The sequence below is a fragment of the Merops nubicus genome, unplaced genomic scaffold (genome assembly GCF_000691845.1).
Source record: "Merops nubicus isolate BGI_N331 unplaced genomic scaffold, ASM69184v1 scaffold37811, whole genome shotgun sequence".
NCBI lineage: Eukaryota > Metazoa > Chordata > Aves > Coraciiformes > Meropidae > Merops > Merops nubicus.
The window spans coordinates 9,126-22,377 of record NW_008588433.1 but is presented as its reverse complement, the minus strand read 5'-3'; the positions used below and the strand labels follow the sequence as shown (position 1 = coordinate 22,377).

At 48.0% G+C, this 13,252-nt stretch overlaps 1 protein-coding gene across 1 annotated transcript in view; it reads left to right on the top strand.

Moving 5' to 3' along the window:
* Nucleotides 1-57: 57 nt before the first annotated feature.
* The window catches only part of LOC103781535 (unconventional myosin-Id-like), a gene marked incomplete at both ends in the record, with an annotated part of 17,668 nt that continues 4,473 nt past the window's right edge, over nt 58-13,252 (top strand). The window contains 9 exon segments of the mRNA XM_008949254.1: nt 58-157; nt 824-1,010; nt 2,533-2,586; nt 3,501-3,596; nt 5,203-5,319; nt 6,602-6,805; nt 7,892-8,037; nt 8,119-8,233; nt 8,943-9,113. Coding sequence (XP_008947502.1) covers nt 58-157; nt 824-1,010; nt 2,533-2,586; nt 3,501-3,596; nt 5,203-5,319; nt 6,602-6,805; nt 7,892-8,037; nt 8,119-8,233; nt 8,943-9,113 — 1,190 coding nt within the window.

Genomic DNA, 13,252 nt, shown 5'->3' with positions numbered 1-13,252 from the left:
AGGGTTTTGCTCTGCTCTTCATGCTCTGTTGTGTCACTGTTGTGTCTGTGCCCTCAGGTGAAAGTGGGGCTGGGAAGACAGAGGCCAGCAAGTACATCATGCAGTACATAGCAGCCATCACCAACCCCGGGCAGCGGGCTGAGGTGGAAAGGTAAGGGTGAAAGTTTGCTTTATGCATCTCCCTCTGTGGACTGTGGAGTGCCATGTTGATAGATGGCCTCTCAGACTTACCACATGCTGATTTTTGGAGCATTTACCACACTTCTTCAGACACTGCTTTGAGAACTTTGCAATATTGATTGCTAAACTCTAGTTTGAAAGCTCAAACTTTGAAAATAAACCACAGTATCTAGATATCCTGTTTCCTGTGGCGTGTTGCCTGCAATATGTGTGTTAGAATAGCACGTTGGGTGTGAGGAGCATGTTCCATCACCTTTCCAGCTTGTGTGCTCCTGATGCAAAATCTGCCCATCAGTCCTAGAGTCAAGGTTTTTGAGCAGAGATAGTGGCTTTCTGCTGAGGCAGATCTAACAGCTGCCCCAACAACAATTGTGACAATGACTTGCAGAAGAATTCAAGAAATTGGTTTGAAAACTTAACCTGTGTAAAGGAATTGGATTTTTGATGCTGTTTTCAGGGGGGATCTGGTCTTTGGGTTGCATTTGCTCAGCCCTAAGGGACGTGACAAAAGCTCCCAGCTGATTTCCTGGGACTGCTCTTGTCCTGCACATCTGCCCTGGTGTGTCATCAGGGAACACCTCTCTGTTCCTAAACCCTTCCTGAGAAATGCCCGTGAAGACTTTCCATGCTTTGGGGTTCCAAGTCTGGGCTTACCCTCCTCTCTCTTCCATTCCTCCTTGCTGAAATCCAACTGTGTGCTGGAGGCCTTCGGCAACGCCAAAACCAACCGCAACGACAACTCCAGCAGGTTTGGAAAGTACATGGACATCAACTTCGATTTTAAAGGAGACCCAATAGGTGGGCACATCAATAATTACCTGCTGGAAAAGGTAAGGCCCCCACACATTAAGAGTTAGAGGCTTTTCTGTGGTTACTTCTCTGCTTTGCCACGAGGAAGTTTTCCTTTCAAACATGGGATGTCAACAGCTGCTGCAGGAGGACACAGAATCCCCTTCAGTCTAGAGCTTTAGTTCTCTCCAAGAGTTCCTATGAGTAACTGAAATGCAGCTGGAGCACCAGCAGTGCCTTGTTACTCTAACCCCACTGCTTTCAGAGCCCTTAAGGGGCTGGTGCTACTCAAAAGCTTATGTGCACATAGGTGTGTGTAATTTGTAGCCAAAATAAAAGCTGAGTTTAATTTAACATCTGCACACCTTCTTTATGTGTTCCCTTGTTGAGGTCTCACTGGGGAATGAAAGGAGAAGATATTTAGTTCTGTGAGTAGCAACAATATGCTTGTGAATTGTCTTTTGGGAATAATTCCACAGCCGTGTGTGATCTTTTAGCAGCTTTGTTTTCATATGTTCCAATTGATCCTAAGCATCATTTTTTTTTTTCATGTCATTAAGCAGTGGCTGAAAACATTGGAATACAGAAAACTCTGTAGAGAAACTGGGCTTGATCTATTAACAGTGCTTATGATGTGAGACACATGTCTGGCTTTAATTTGTATGTTTGACCACATCTGCCAACATCCTTTTCTGTTTGTGTTTTTTACTTCTGTTATTTCCCTGAAGTCTATTTTCAGAAATAAACACTTCATTTTATTTAAAAAAACCCTCACCAACAAACCCAAACATTTATCATGTGGTATTTTCTTGCAGAAAAGGGGTGGGGCTGCAGCCACAGTGACCTAAATCCTGATCATTTGTTTAATATTCTTGGTATTAATAAAATCCCAAGTTAAATGTGTTTCTGTTTTGAAAGCATGTGGGGTTCTGGGCTGCACACAAGCAGCTGACAGACGGTGACTTTGCACTGCAGCAGGAACAGGCATAGTTCTAACTCTGTGTGTGTCTGTGTAGGGATCTGTGTAGCAGAAAATAAGGGGATGTTGCATGATGACTGAATTTCTACTGCAGTCTGCAGTTTTTTGGTGGTGTTTTACGCTGATTTGGAATGAGTGCTCTGAAGCTGGAGCTGTCACTTGCTCCCTAACACGACACCCTGGTGCTGGAGCAGAGCATCTGCTCATGCAGCCCCTGGTCAGCCTGTTGGTGAGGTGGCTACTGTGGCCACTGGTGGTAGTCACCCAGTCCTGTTTTTCATTCCTGGTGATTAAGTCCGAAACTAAAATGATGTTTTAATTGGACTCTTCCATGAAAGCAATTCCACAGCTGCCAGGCAGGATTCCTGGCTGGAAGTAGGACATTGCAGCTGTTACACAAGCTGGTTTTGTGACTGTAGACCTCAGGCTCCACAGTCATGCTTAGCTAATAATGCTCATACCAGACTTCCTGTGAGATAGGGTGAGTGTGGAGGTGTCCTAGCAGTGGTGAACCGAGGCGATGGTGTCTCAGGGCAGGTGTCCACCTCCAGAAATAACTCTCTTGGTCTTTCATCTCCCCACAGTCTCGTGTGATTGTGCAACAGCCAGGAGAACGAAGCTTTCATTCCTTTTACCAGGTGTGTCTTCCTTTGCTGAAACAAATGACTTTTCTCAGAGTTCCCAGACACGTTAGGCAAAGCATTTCAGAACTTTCACCCTCTCCTGTGTTTTGCAAAGGGTTCCCTTGTTGTTGCATCTTGGGTGATCTCAGGTTTTTGGTTCTTTGCAGAGCCCTGGTCTAGGGAAGGAGCATGGGAAGATTTATTTTCTTCTGTCCTACAGTCCCATATTAACACATCTGTAAACTTAAAAGGAGGCTAACTAAACAAATATGGTAGAATATTGGACTTTGACTCTGTTTTGTTTGTAATAAGTCTAATCCCTCTATTTTCTCTTGAGGCCTTTAGCCCATATGGAAGTCATTTTATGACACCAAGTAGACTTTCTTTTTTGAGGGGGGTTTTCTTTTTAATATCTTCCATATTGTGTGGTGGTTCCCATGCGTGTCCCTTGGGAATTGGTTGGCCTGTTAGTGTAACCTTTATTCTCAGCTTTGCAGTGAGGGGAACCCAGGTTTGTTTATTTTCCCCCCACTTACTCAGCACTCCGTGACGACACGTTAGCACCTCCCATGAGCTGGCAGGGCTCTGTGTGGGGCAGGGAGGTGACTGTGCTTGCCAAGGCACAGCTGCTGTGTGGCAGGGATGTAAACACGTCTGGGCTGTGAAGAGCTTCAGGCTTGTTTTCTGAACAGTTGTGTCACTCAAAAGCACAGGCCTCTAGGAACCTCCTTCTGGTGGCCAGAGCCCCACAGCATCACACTCTGGATTGCACCCGTGGTGCTTGTGACTCCAGAGACTCCAGCTTATTCTGCTGTGGCAGTAAATTAATGGGTTTATGGTTTTGCTTGTCGAGCAGATGAATACAAAATAGAAAAAGGAAGGATTTTATTTTTTTTCATTCACTGTTTCTTCAAACACTCTTTGTGCAGCTCCTCCAGGGAGGTTCTGACCAGATGCTGCGTTCCCTCCACCTGCAGAAGGACGCGTCTGCCTACAGCTATATCTGTCCTGGAGCACAGCTAAAGGTGAGGGTGCTGCCAGGCAGTCACAGGCAACTTGCCTTCAAATTTTAAGTGCTTCTTGAAATATTTCCAGTGCTGCTGAGCTGGCAGAAGCTGAGACGGGGTGTTCACGAGATGGATATGGGAAGGTGAGACCAGTGTGCTCTTCTGAATGGAGCTTCTGGCCCTAGAAGACAGAGTGTAGGTGTGGTTGTGAGCACGACATTTGTGCCTGCTTAAAAAGGCAATTAAATGCAGCAGGAGAGACATCACCATTGTGGTAAATGCAGGCATAGATATTTGACTCGTTACCAGTGGCAGACTTCTCATGCTCCATTGTGGGTAACTTCAGCTGCTTTCTGGACCAAAAAGCCACAGAGACTCATATTTTTTTTTTTTACAATAGGACCATTTCAGTTACTGAAGCATTCATTCTTCATATCTCACTTGTCCTCAAGAGGCCTCTGCACAGGAAAGAAGGGAACAAACTCATAAAGTTTTTAGGATGAGAAGATCCTGAGCACTTTAAATACATCTGGAGTTGCCCCTAGTGTTGTCCCTTTAAGGCAGGGTCCAGGGAAGAGTCTCCCTGATTACCTGATGGCTTTCTTGAGATGTTCTTTGGCCAGCAAACCCACAGACCTTCTCAAGAAGCCTTTATCAGTTTCTCTAGACATCTGCAGTGAAAACAAACTCCAGTGACTGGGAGGGGAGTGGGACAGTGGTTCATCTTGAGAATGATGGTGGCCAGAAGTGTACTGCTGGTGCCCTATTACTTTTCAAAAATATGAGGTTTTTATACCTGCTGGTTGTGCCCAGGAAGAGAAGACCCCCAGCAGGACCCTAGTAACACCTCCAGGGTGCTCTTCTTCAGCCAATAGGAGGACAGTGGTGATTAAAGGAGGGATGGGCAACGATCACATTCCTCCAAAATCAAAGGTTTTAATAGTATGAAAATAACAAACAAAAACCCCTGAGGCAGGCACTGAAACAGCCCCCACCCCAGGGGGAGAAGCAACAGAGCCTGGGGCCTTGGGGTCAGAGGTTTGGAACAGGTAGGTGGGTTTACACAAGGTGTTGTCCTGTGAGGATGCACGGATGGGATACCTACAGGTCAGGGGTCCAGTGGGTGTTAGGGGATTGGTCTTGCGGTGGCCAAGCCAACCACAACCTGGGAAAGGTGGAAAATTCTGGATGTGTGCCCATGTTTGGGGACAAAGAGGTAACAGAAACCTCTGTCTCCAGGAGGCACACTGCAACAGTGCCCTGCAGCTTCTGCTCACAGGGTCTGTGACTGCTCTGCTTGTAACTGGTCTTCTCACTTTTTTTATGGGTTGCATCTACTCTTTCACAATAAATTCCACTGGGAAAGCACTGAACTGGTTAATCATGCTGGGATGGGTCCCTGTACCTCATTGCTGGTAGTATATGTAGTATATGGGCAGTGTGGGGTTCAGCATTCCAGCACATTGTAGGACAGCAGAATAAGCTGAGACATCTCATGACAGTGTCTTGCATCTGAAAAACAGCAAAGTCCATATCCATTTCCCATGGCCTTGCAAAAATCTTTGCTTTCTCACAGTTGACTTCCATTAAGCCCTTAACGTCCCAAACATCTCTCTCCCCTCAGTGTTCCATCAATGATGGTGCAGAGTTCAAAGCAGTAGCTGATGCCATGAAAGTGATAGGCTTCAAGCAAGAGGAGATTCAGACTGTCTACAAAATTGTGGCAGCCATCCTGCACTTGGTAAGCTCCCTGCCTGCAGGTGTGGGTGGGCTGTTCTTCACCAGGGGGCAGCTACACTGGCACTTCCAGCAGCTCTAATTCTCTTGCTGCAGAAGCAGTTGGAAGGTCTGTTGGCTGGGAAAGTGTGTAGAGTTTACAGCTTCCAGTGGTGAGTGAAATTCCTTGGTGAAAGAGGACGCTGCAGTAATGATGGAAGTTCCCATTTATTCCTGTGTATTCCAGATCCCAAAACAGACAAACCACTAAGTATGGGGAGCTGTTACACGTCCTGAGCAGCAGTTGTGTGGGTTTGGCAGCAGGGGTAGGGGGCTCTTGCCTCACCATCCTGCTGTCCCAGCTCTGCCTCACACTCACCATCCCCTGTGTGGTTTTGCTGGGGATGGTGCTTCGCTTCGGGCTGGAGGCGTGAGCACAGGAGACCTTGGTTCTGTGTTCTGATGCTGAGGAAATCCTTCCTTCAGCTGTGTCCTCCTGGGACCTCCTGCCTGGCACAGTGGCCCTGGCACTCGGCTGTTCACTGGAGGAGAGAGGCAGGAGGAGCAGGGCAGAGGAGACTGTGGCTCCTTGCCCGTCCTTGCTCCCCCTTGGAGCGGTTGCCCCAGCGCCAGGGCGGGGGTGGAGGCAGAGCAGGGCCAGGCCGTGCAGGCAGGAGGCTGCTGCACAGGGTGCCGTGGTGTGCTCCTCACTCCTGGCTCTGGGGGTGTTCAGGGGCAAAGCTGTGGTGGCTGGGCACTGTCAGTCCAGCCCTGTTGGCTCTGCTGGCTTGTCACCTCCCCCAGGACAGCCACAGCACCCCGGTGGGCAGTGGTGGTACAGTGACTGCAGCCCAGCACTGGAGGAGTCTGCATCCAGGGGTTGTGTACCGAGTGTCTTTACCCACCACTAGACCCTCAGTCTTGAGGCAGCATTTGATTAAACCTCTGGAAGTGTTTGATGTCATTTTTTCCCAGAGGCTCAGCTGAACACTGAGCAGGTATGTGTTTCTGTGGGTCAGGCTGTGCTGCCTCCACTGATGCTGGAGCTCTGTGGGTATGTGGATACTCAAGACTCACCTTTCTCAGGTGTTAGGAGATGTCCTGACCCATTGGTGTAGGGATGGACTTGGGGTGTGCTGGTTCCTATCAGCACCACGTGGGGACATGGTCTAGTGGTGGGCAATGCTGGGTTGGCAGTTGGATGTGATGATCTTAGAGGTCTTTTCCAACCAGAACGAGTCCATCTTTCTGTCAGTCTGGATTAATAAAAGACAGATCGAGAAATTGTTTCTTTCTTCTTATTACAGGGGAACCTGAAGTTCTCTGTGGATGGAGATACACCTGTAATAGAAAATGGCAAGGTGGTGTCAGTCATTGCAGAGCTGCTGTCAACCAGAGCTGACCTGGTGGAGAAGGCTCTGCTCTTCCGGACGGTGGCCACGGGGCGGGACGTCATCGACAAGCAGCACACTGAGCAGGAGGCCACCTACGGCAGAGACGCCTTCGCAAAGGTGAGGGGGGTCCCTTCCTCTGCAGCCACTTCTGTCTCTGACAGCTGCTCCCACAGGATTCTTTTGCTTTGCCTCGTGGCTGAGTTGTGCAGCAAAGATGGTGATGCCCGAGGGGGGCATTCAGTACTGAAGTGCCTTCGTGATTGCACACTCTTCACCACTGAGGTCCCAGGAGGATTCCTGGGTGGAGCAGCAAGTGCTTGCTGAGACCCAGGACACCTGTACCTCAGGTGGGTGTCTGTGAATGACCAGGCCCTGGCGTTCTGCAGGGGGTGGCAGAGCAGCACCATCTCCACCCTCCCCTGGCCATGGCACCACCACACGGCAGAGGGGTGGGATCTGCAGGCCAGGAGTACGTTCTGCAGGGCTGGATGTTCTGCTAAAGGAGTCTTTGACTAAATTCAAAGGGTTGAGAGTGGAACTGTAACATCTAGAGCTCAGGCTGGAAACCTGAAGTGCTGTCTTTTTATTGGAAAGGTGGATCCTGATGACAGAAGTAGTGACAATTGTCCTTCCTTTGCTAAGAAATCAAATTATAAGGGAAGAACGGTTGAAGTTATGAAGATACTTGATTATTAACTCAGCTTTTTTTCCCAGGATTCTGTGTTTGCACAGCTTTGTGGTACATTTTGAACGTGCAGACTTTGAAGATAGCTAAGCTGACAGAACGTTTTCTCTCTGAATGGTGAAGAGGAATTGTGTTCACTTTACTGTCATTGTGTTCACTTGTTAGGTTTCTGTAGCTGACCTCTCACTTGCTCTTCAATATTGTTAAATAATTCTCAGGAACGGGAGTGATTAGGCAGCTGAAAAGCAGCCTGGGATCCAATTAGGGGGACTACTGGACCCAGTGACCTCAGTAGGATTTAGGCTTCGTGTAAATGAGTTTTGGAAGAAAGAAAAAAAAATCATTTCATAGAATATTTTCTTCATGTCAGTAGCTGTTCACTTTGAGCAGGATGGTATCTGCAGCCTTTGTGTGGTGAGGGCAGCACCTTGAGTTAGGCTGAGTTGCACTGTGTGTGACTGTGCCAGGCAGAGCAGAGGCAGACAGAGGCTCAGTCCCCAGTGTTTGCTCCCTGGCAGGCCATCTACGAGCGCCTCTTCTGCTGGATTGTGACACACATCAACGATGGCATTGAGGTGAAGAACTGTGACACCACAGTGCACGGGAAGAACACGGTCATTGGCGTCCTGGATATCTATGGCTTTGAAATATTTGACAATAACAGGTGAGCCACGCCGTTAAAGCACAGCGCTGGGCCTTCTCCTGGCCACAAGTCTCCTCACCTTTCCCTCTTATGTTTATGCAGCTTTGAGCAATTTTGCATTAATTACTGCAACGAAAAGCTACAGCAGCTCTTCATTCAGCTGGTTCTAAAGCAGGAGCAGGAGGAGTACCAGCGAGAGGGGATTCCCTGGAAACATGTGAGTGGTTCGGCAGGGGGGGGAGAGGTCGCTCTGAGGGCAGTGTACCAGTAAGTCCCAGATCTAAAGTTGCTCCACATGTATGCTCCCATCAGAGTCGATAGGACCTCTGTGTCCATGCCAGCTGTGCTGTCAGACTCGCTGCCTGCAGGTCAGGCTGTGGAAGAAGCTAGCCAATTATCTCCCCACGTTTCTTTCTTTGCCATGGTGTGGGAAAGTAAATCACTCCAAGTCAGAGTGAAAACAAATCATGGCAGCTCTGTGGTGCCACAGAGACCACTGTGTGTTTCTGTTCTGAGTGCTGGTGTACTTTGTCTAGTTGTAGATATTAAAGTGTAAAAATCTTGAGTTCTCCTGTTCAAGTTCCCTTCAGAATGCCAAGGTTGAGATGTGCAGGTTTCACTGTGGTGACTGTGCACAGCTGGATTTTAAAAGACATTTTAAACCACATTCTGTTGCAGCTGATTTTTAGCAGAGGTCTCAAGACTGTTGTGAGCTGTTTGAAAAGTCACCTTCTCTGCTGTGTAGTGGTAGAAGGGTAGCCTGCTGTGTTCTGAGTGAGTGATCCCCACGCTGAAAGCTGGTTGCTTCTCCTGTGCCCAGTCGGCCCCATTCTCTGTCACAGGGTACTGGTCATTGTGGCCAGCACTGGCACGCTCCTTTTTCACTAGCCAAGGCCACAGATCTACCTGTCCTTTGTGTTGTACAGATCGATTACTTCAACAACCAGGTCATCGTGGACCTGGTGGAGCAGCAGCACAAAGGGATCATTGCCATTCTGGACGATGCCTGCATGAACGTCGGCAAAGTCACCGACGAGATGTTCCTGGAGGCTCTCAACAGCAAGCTGGGGAAGCACGCTCATTTCTCCAGCAGAAAGGTAATGGCCTCCTGTACCCCAGGACTCGCTTCCTTCCCCACGTGAGACCTTCTCTGGTTTTACAGGTGGGGTGGAGGGTGGTGGGGTTGGAGTCGTTACCATTGAGTACCAAATAAAAATAAATGCCCGAGAGCTGCAGCAGCAGCTCCTAGCCACGGAGCAGGCCCATCTGCTCTGGGTTTGGGTGGCTCTGTATCAGCAGAGGGAGCTCAAGTATGTCCAATGCAAGAGCAGTTTTATTCCAGGCATAAAAGAAGCTGAGCTCGTGCCTTGACATATCATGATGTCATCTGTAACCAATCGATGCCCCGTTCCAGCCCATGTGATGTTCTTCCCAGGCTGCTCTAATACATAGTGACAGTGAAATTATTCACACTTCTGCTTTATTACTGCACTGTGATTTATTTTTTCTCTTTTCATCATCCCTGGCTGTGGAACACGTTCATCTCAGAGCGTCCCTGCGAGCGCCCCGGCCCCTGGCCTGGCTCTTGTTTGGGCACAGGGTGTGAATTAAAAGGCTTTAGTTATTCCTGGCTCGGCAGCGCATGGGAAACATGGTCACCAGCCTGATTCATTGGAGAGTCTTTCACCCTGAGGAATCAAATCAGGGCCTGTAATTTATTGATGTCTCTCACTGAGAAGCGCCGTTTGAGGTGCAGCAGGATGGCGGTTCCCCCTCTGCCCCCAGCCCAGGACAGTGGTTTATGTAGGTCAGAAGCACAGAGCTAGCTGGGTTGTGTAAGGTCCCTGCTGCAGGCTGCCGCCGGGGAGGCTGCGGATGAACAATGGGGCTGGATGGGGCTTGTTTGGGTAGAGCCCGAGAGCAAAATAAAATAAACAGCTTTTTCCTCCCAGAATTGGCTTTCCTTAGGTGCCCTTCAGCTGCATCTCACCCGACATCTCTGCCCCAGGCATCCCAGCAGAGGGGGGGAATGGGAATCCTGCTTTCCCTGCTAGCCCAGATTTTAAGCAGCAGATCAGGGCATCTTCTGGATAAACTCCCCCAAACCGAGGGGTTTCATCAGGCAGGCCTGGCTTTCTGCATTCTAATGCAAATTGCTTCCTTTGGTAGTACTAATGACAGTGAGCAGTGAAGCCTGGAGGATGGAGTCTTAAATCCTCTGCAGCGGGGTAGTGTGGGAAGTGGTCCAGCTGCTGGAGCTGTCTGGAGCTCGGGTTCTGCCCTGCCCTCGGCCCGTGTGGAGCAGTTCTGCCCCGGGGAGAGCAGGAGCACTCTGCTGCAGCAAGCAAGAGGGGTCCACAGGAGGCTAGAAAATGAAAATTAAAAAGAAAAATAAATCTGTCTGAGTCCTTACCTTCAGGAGTCCCTTCACAGTGAAGGAAACATTAACAGAAAATATTGCAGCATTCCTCAGCAGGGGGTGGCATTGTCAGAAACCTGTGTGCACACACTGAGAGGGAAACGAGGGATGCTGCTATAAATAATGTTTATGGAGGGGCTGATGTATCTTCCTGGCTTGCTAATTTCTAGTTTAAATCAATATAGCCTTGAAAAAATTGACCCATAAAATTCTCAGCATCTTAATTATTTTCCCCCCTCTTGCGTCTTTGCAGATGTCCTTTGCCAGATCTAAGATCTCTTCCTTAGTCCCACCTAGAACTGCTGTATGAAACCTGAGCTTGCTAAGCCAGCCTCCTCTAGCTTGAATTAAAACAAAGGGCTTGATTTCATTTCCTAATTAGCTCTACGGACTGCAGTAGTTCTGTCCAGACACTGTGAAGTTCGGTGTAGATCGAAGCTGCTCCTGAAGAGTTAAAATATGTGTGCTGGTATGTTATGGGAACAGCTCCCATCTTCCAGCCTGAGTTAATGCTTCAGTGCCTCCTGGTAGAGCATGTTGGACACTGGCTCCATGTGGATAAGCTCTGAGGGGCTGCCGTGCCCTAAATAGTACTGTCCTAGTTTGTGTTCTGCATGTTTGATCTGCTGCTGTCTGCCCGGTCGTCCTGGGGGAAGCCAGACCAAGCAGGAAGAACACTGGCAAGCACTTCCACTAGGAGCATTTGTGGCAAAATTTTGTGTTCCTAGAGCATGGGTCATCCTGCCCTGAACTGTCTAATAGATTGTACAAATGTTAACTATCCTGATAGGATTTCTCAGCATCACAGGTTCATTTTCTGAGCCTCTTTAAGTTCAGATCTTTTTTCAATTGGTCTTATACTTTTAAAGGATCAAGTGCAGTGATTGTCTAGATGATAGTCTTGATGAATTCCTAATTCTTCAAATACTGGAAAGTTCTCATTAATGTCAATGTTAACAACCTGATTGTGAGGGGAAGAGTATGAGAAGGTCCATTCTAGCCCACCTGACATAGTATCTTCCAAGACGTCAGGCAACAGTGAAGGTCTTCAGTGGCAGAAGAGTATGGGACAAACGTGTGATGATAATTTGGTATGCTCCCAGTCTCCAGTGACCTGATCCAGTCCAGAAACCTGAATCAGGGCTGGGGTCCTTAATATTTGTTTTTTTGTTTGGTTTCTTTTGAATAGACAAGGAATTCCACAGCATATGTAGTCAGATGAAGAGCTCCCATCCCTTTCCCTTTTCACTTACATCTGTTGCCTCCTAGTTCTTGAAGAGCAAACCACAGTTCACTGTGTCTTTCAGTACATCATCTCCATGTTGTTTGCCATAATCTCCTGGCGTTTCTTTCTCTACATGAAGAGCTTTAGATCATTTGGCCCTTCCTCACATAGCAGTCAGTCAGTACTGTCAATTGGTTTTGACTTTCATCAAGCCACTTTCAGCTCTTGTGTCCTTTTTGAGATGGAGGGTAGTTAAGATGCTTGCTGGGAATGGATAATTTGGGGCCCATCAGTTGCTATGTACTTTGGCTTTTCTCTGTGTCTGTCACTTTATTTATGTTAAATTCCATTTGCTGCTCTTTGCCATCCCTTTAGCTTCTCTCATCTTCCTGCAGGTCTTCCCAGCCAGCCATTGTCTTCATGTCCCTGAATAATTAAGTGGCATCAACCACTGACCACCCTTTTCTTACCCTCAGATGATGTGAACAGCACAGACCTCAGCACAGGCCCCTGCAGGGCTCCTGTTTCCCATCACTCCAGCAGTTCTCTGTGAGAACCTTTGCTCTTAGAGCAGCTTCAGTTCTTTGGTTGCAGAGGAACCTTGTGACAAGGCTCATAGGAGTCCAAGCAGCCTGTCAGCTCTATCAATACATTGGCTGTTCTTGAATAATTTCAGCTGTCCAGTAGACAAAAAGTTCACAAGAAACTCATTCCTTAAAAGACCCAGCATTGTGTTAAACCACCATCCAGTCTGCCCAGTACTGGAGAGCTCCAAGCCAGAAACTTCTGCAGCCAACTGTGTCCTGTCTGGTAGCAGCACTTGCTTCATTTCCTTGTGTTTATTTTCTTGTCTTACACCTCTTCTCTTGGCATGTGGGTTTGAGATGTGTGCTTTGGGTGGCTGAAGAAGGGCTCTACACCCTCTGTAGCTCCTTGCTGGTGAACACAGATGGAAAAAGAAAAATTACTGTGTTTTCTTGGTATGGCCTCATTTCTTCATTTTCTCTGTGTCCCTTCTACACCCTGGTGATCTATCAGCTCTGCAGACCTTGGCATGCTTCCTGCTCCTGTTGTGCTGGACTCCTTCTACCTCAGTAACCTTCCCTGGACCTTGTTACTCAAAGATTTTTTTTCTTCCGTGTGATTTTTAAAAAATGTTTTATTTTTTTACCTCTATCCTGTCACTTTGAGCTGATCTATTTTCTACTCTTAGACACAGGTGGAGTTTTTTGGAGGATATCTTCCTGCTTCTAGTAATCCCTCCTAACCATGCTCATTCCCTCTTTTCTTTTCCCAAGACTTCTGGTGGGTAGCAGATACTTGGTCAGAGCCCTTGGTGTTTTTAAATGGTGCCCAAGCTCCCTGCAAAGGCTTAGTTCATCTCCCTGCCCCTTTGGGCTTAAACAAAAATCTTGATTTTTACCTTGGTCACCTTTCTTAATTAAACTGAGCCTGATGAATTTTCTTGGCTTCTATTATTCCTGAAGGGATGAGTGTATTATCCCAGCATGGTGGGGCTGGGAGGGACCTCTAGAGATCATCTCATCCCACCCCCTGCTCCAGCAGCTCACCCCCAGCAGGGTGCCCAGGGT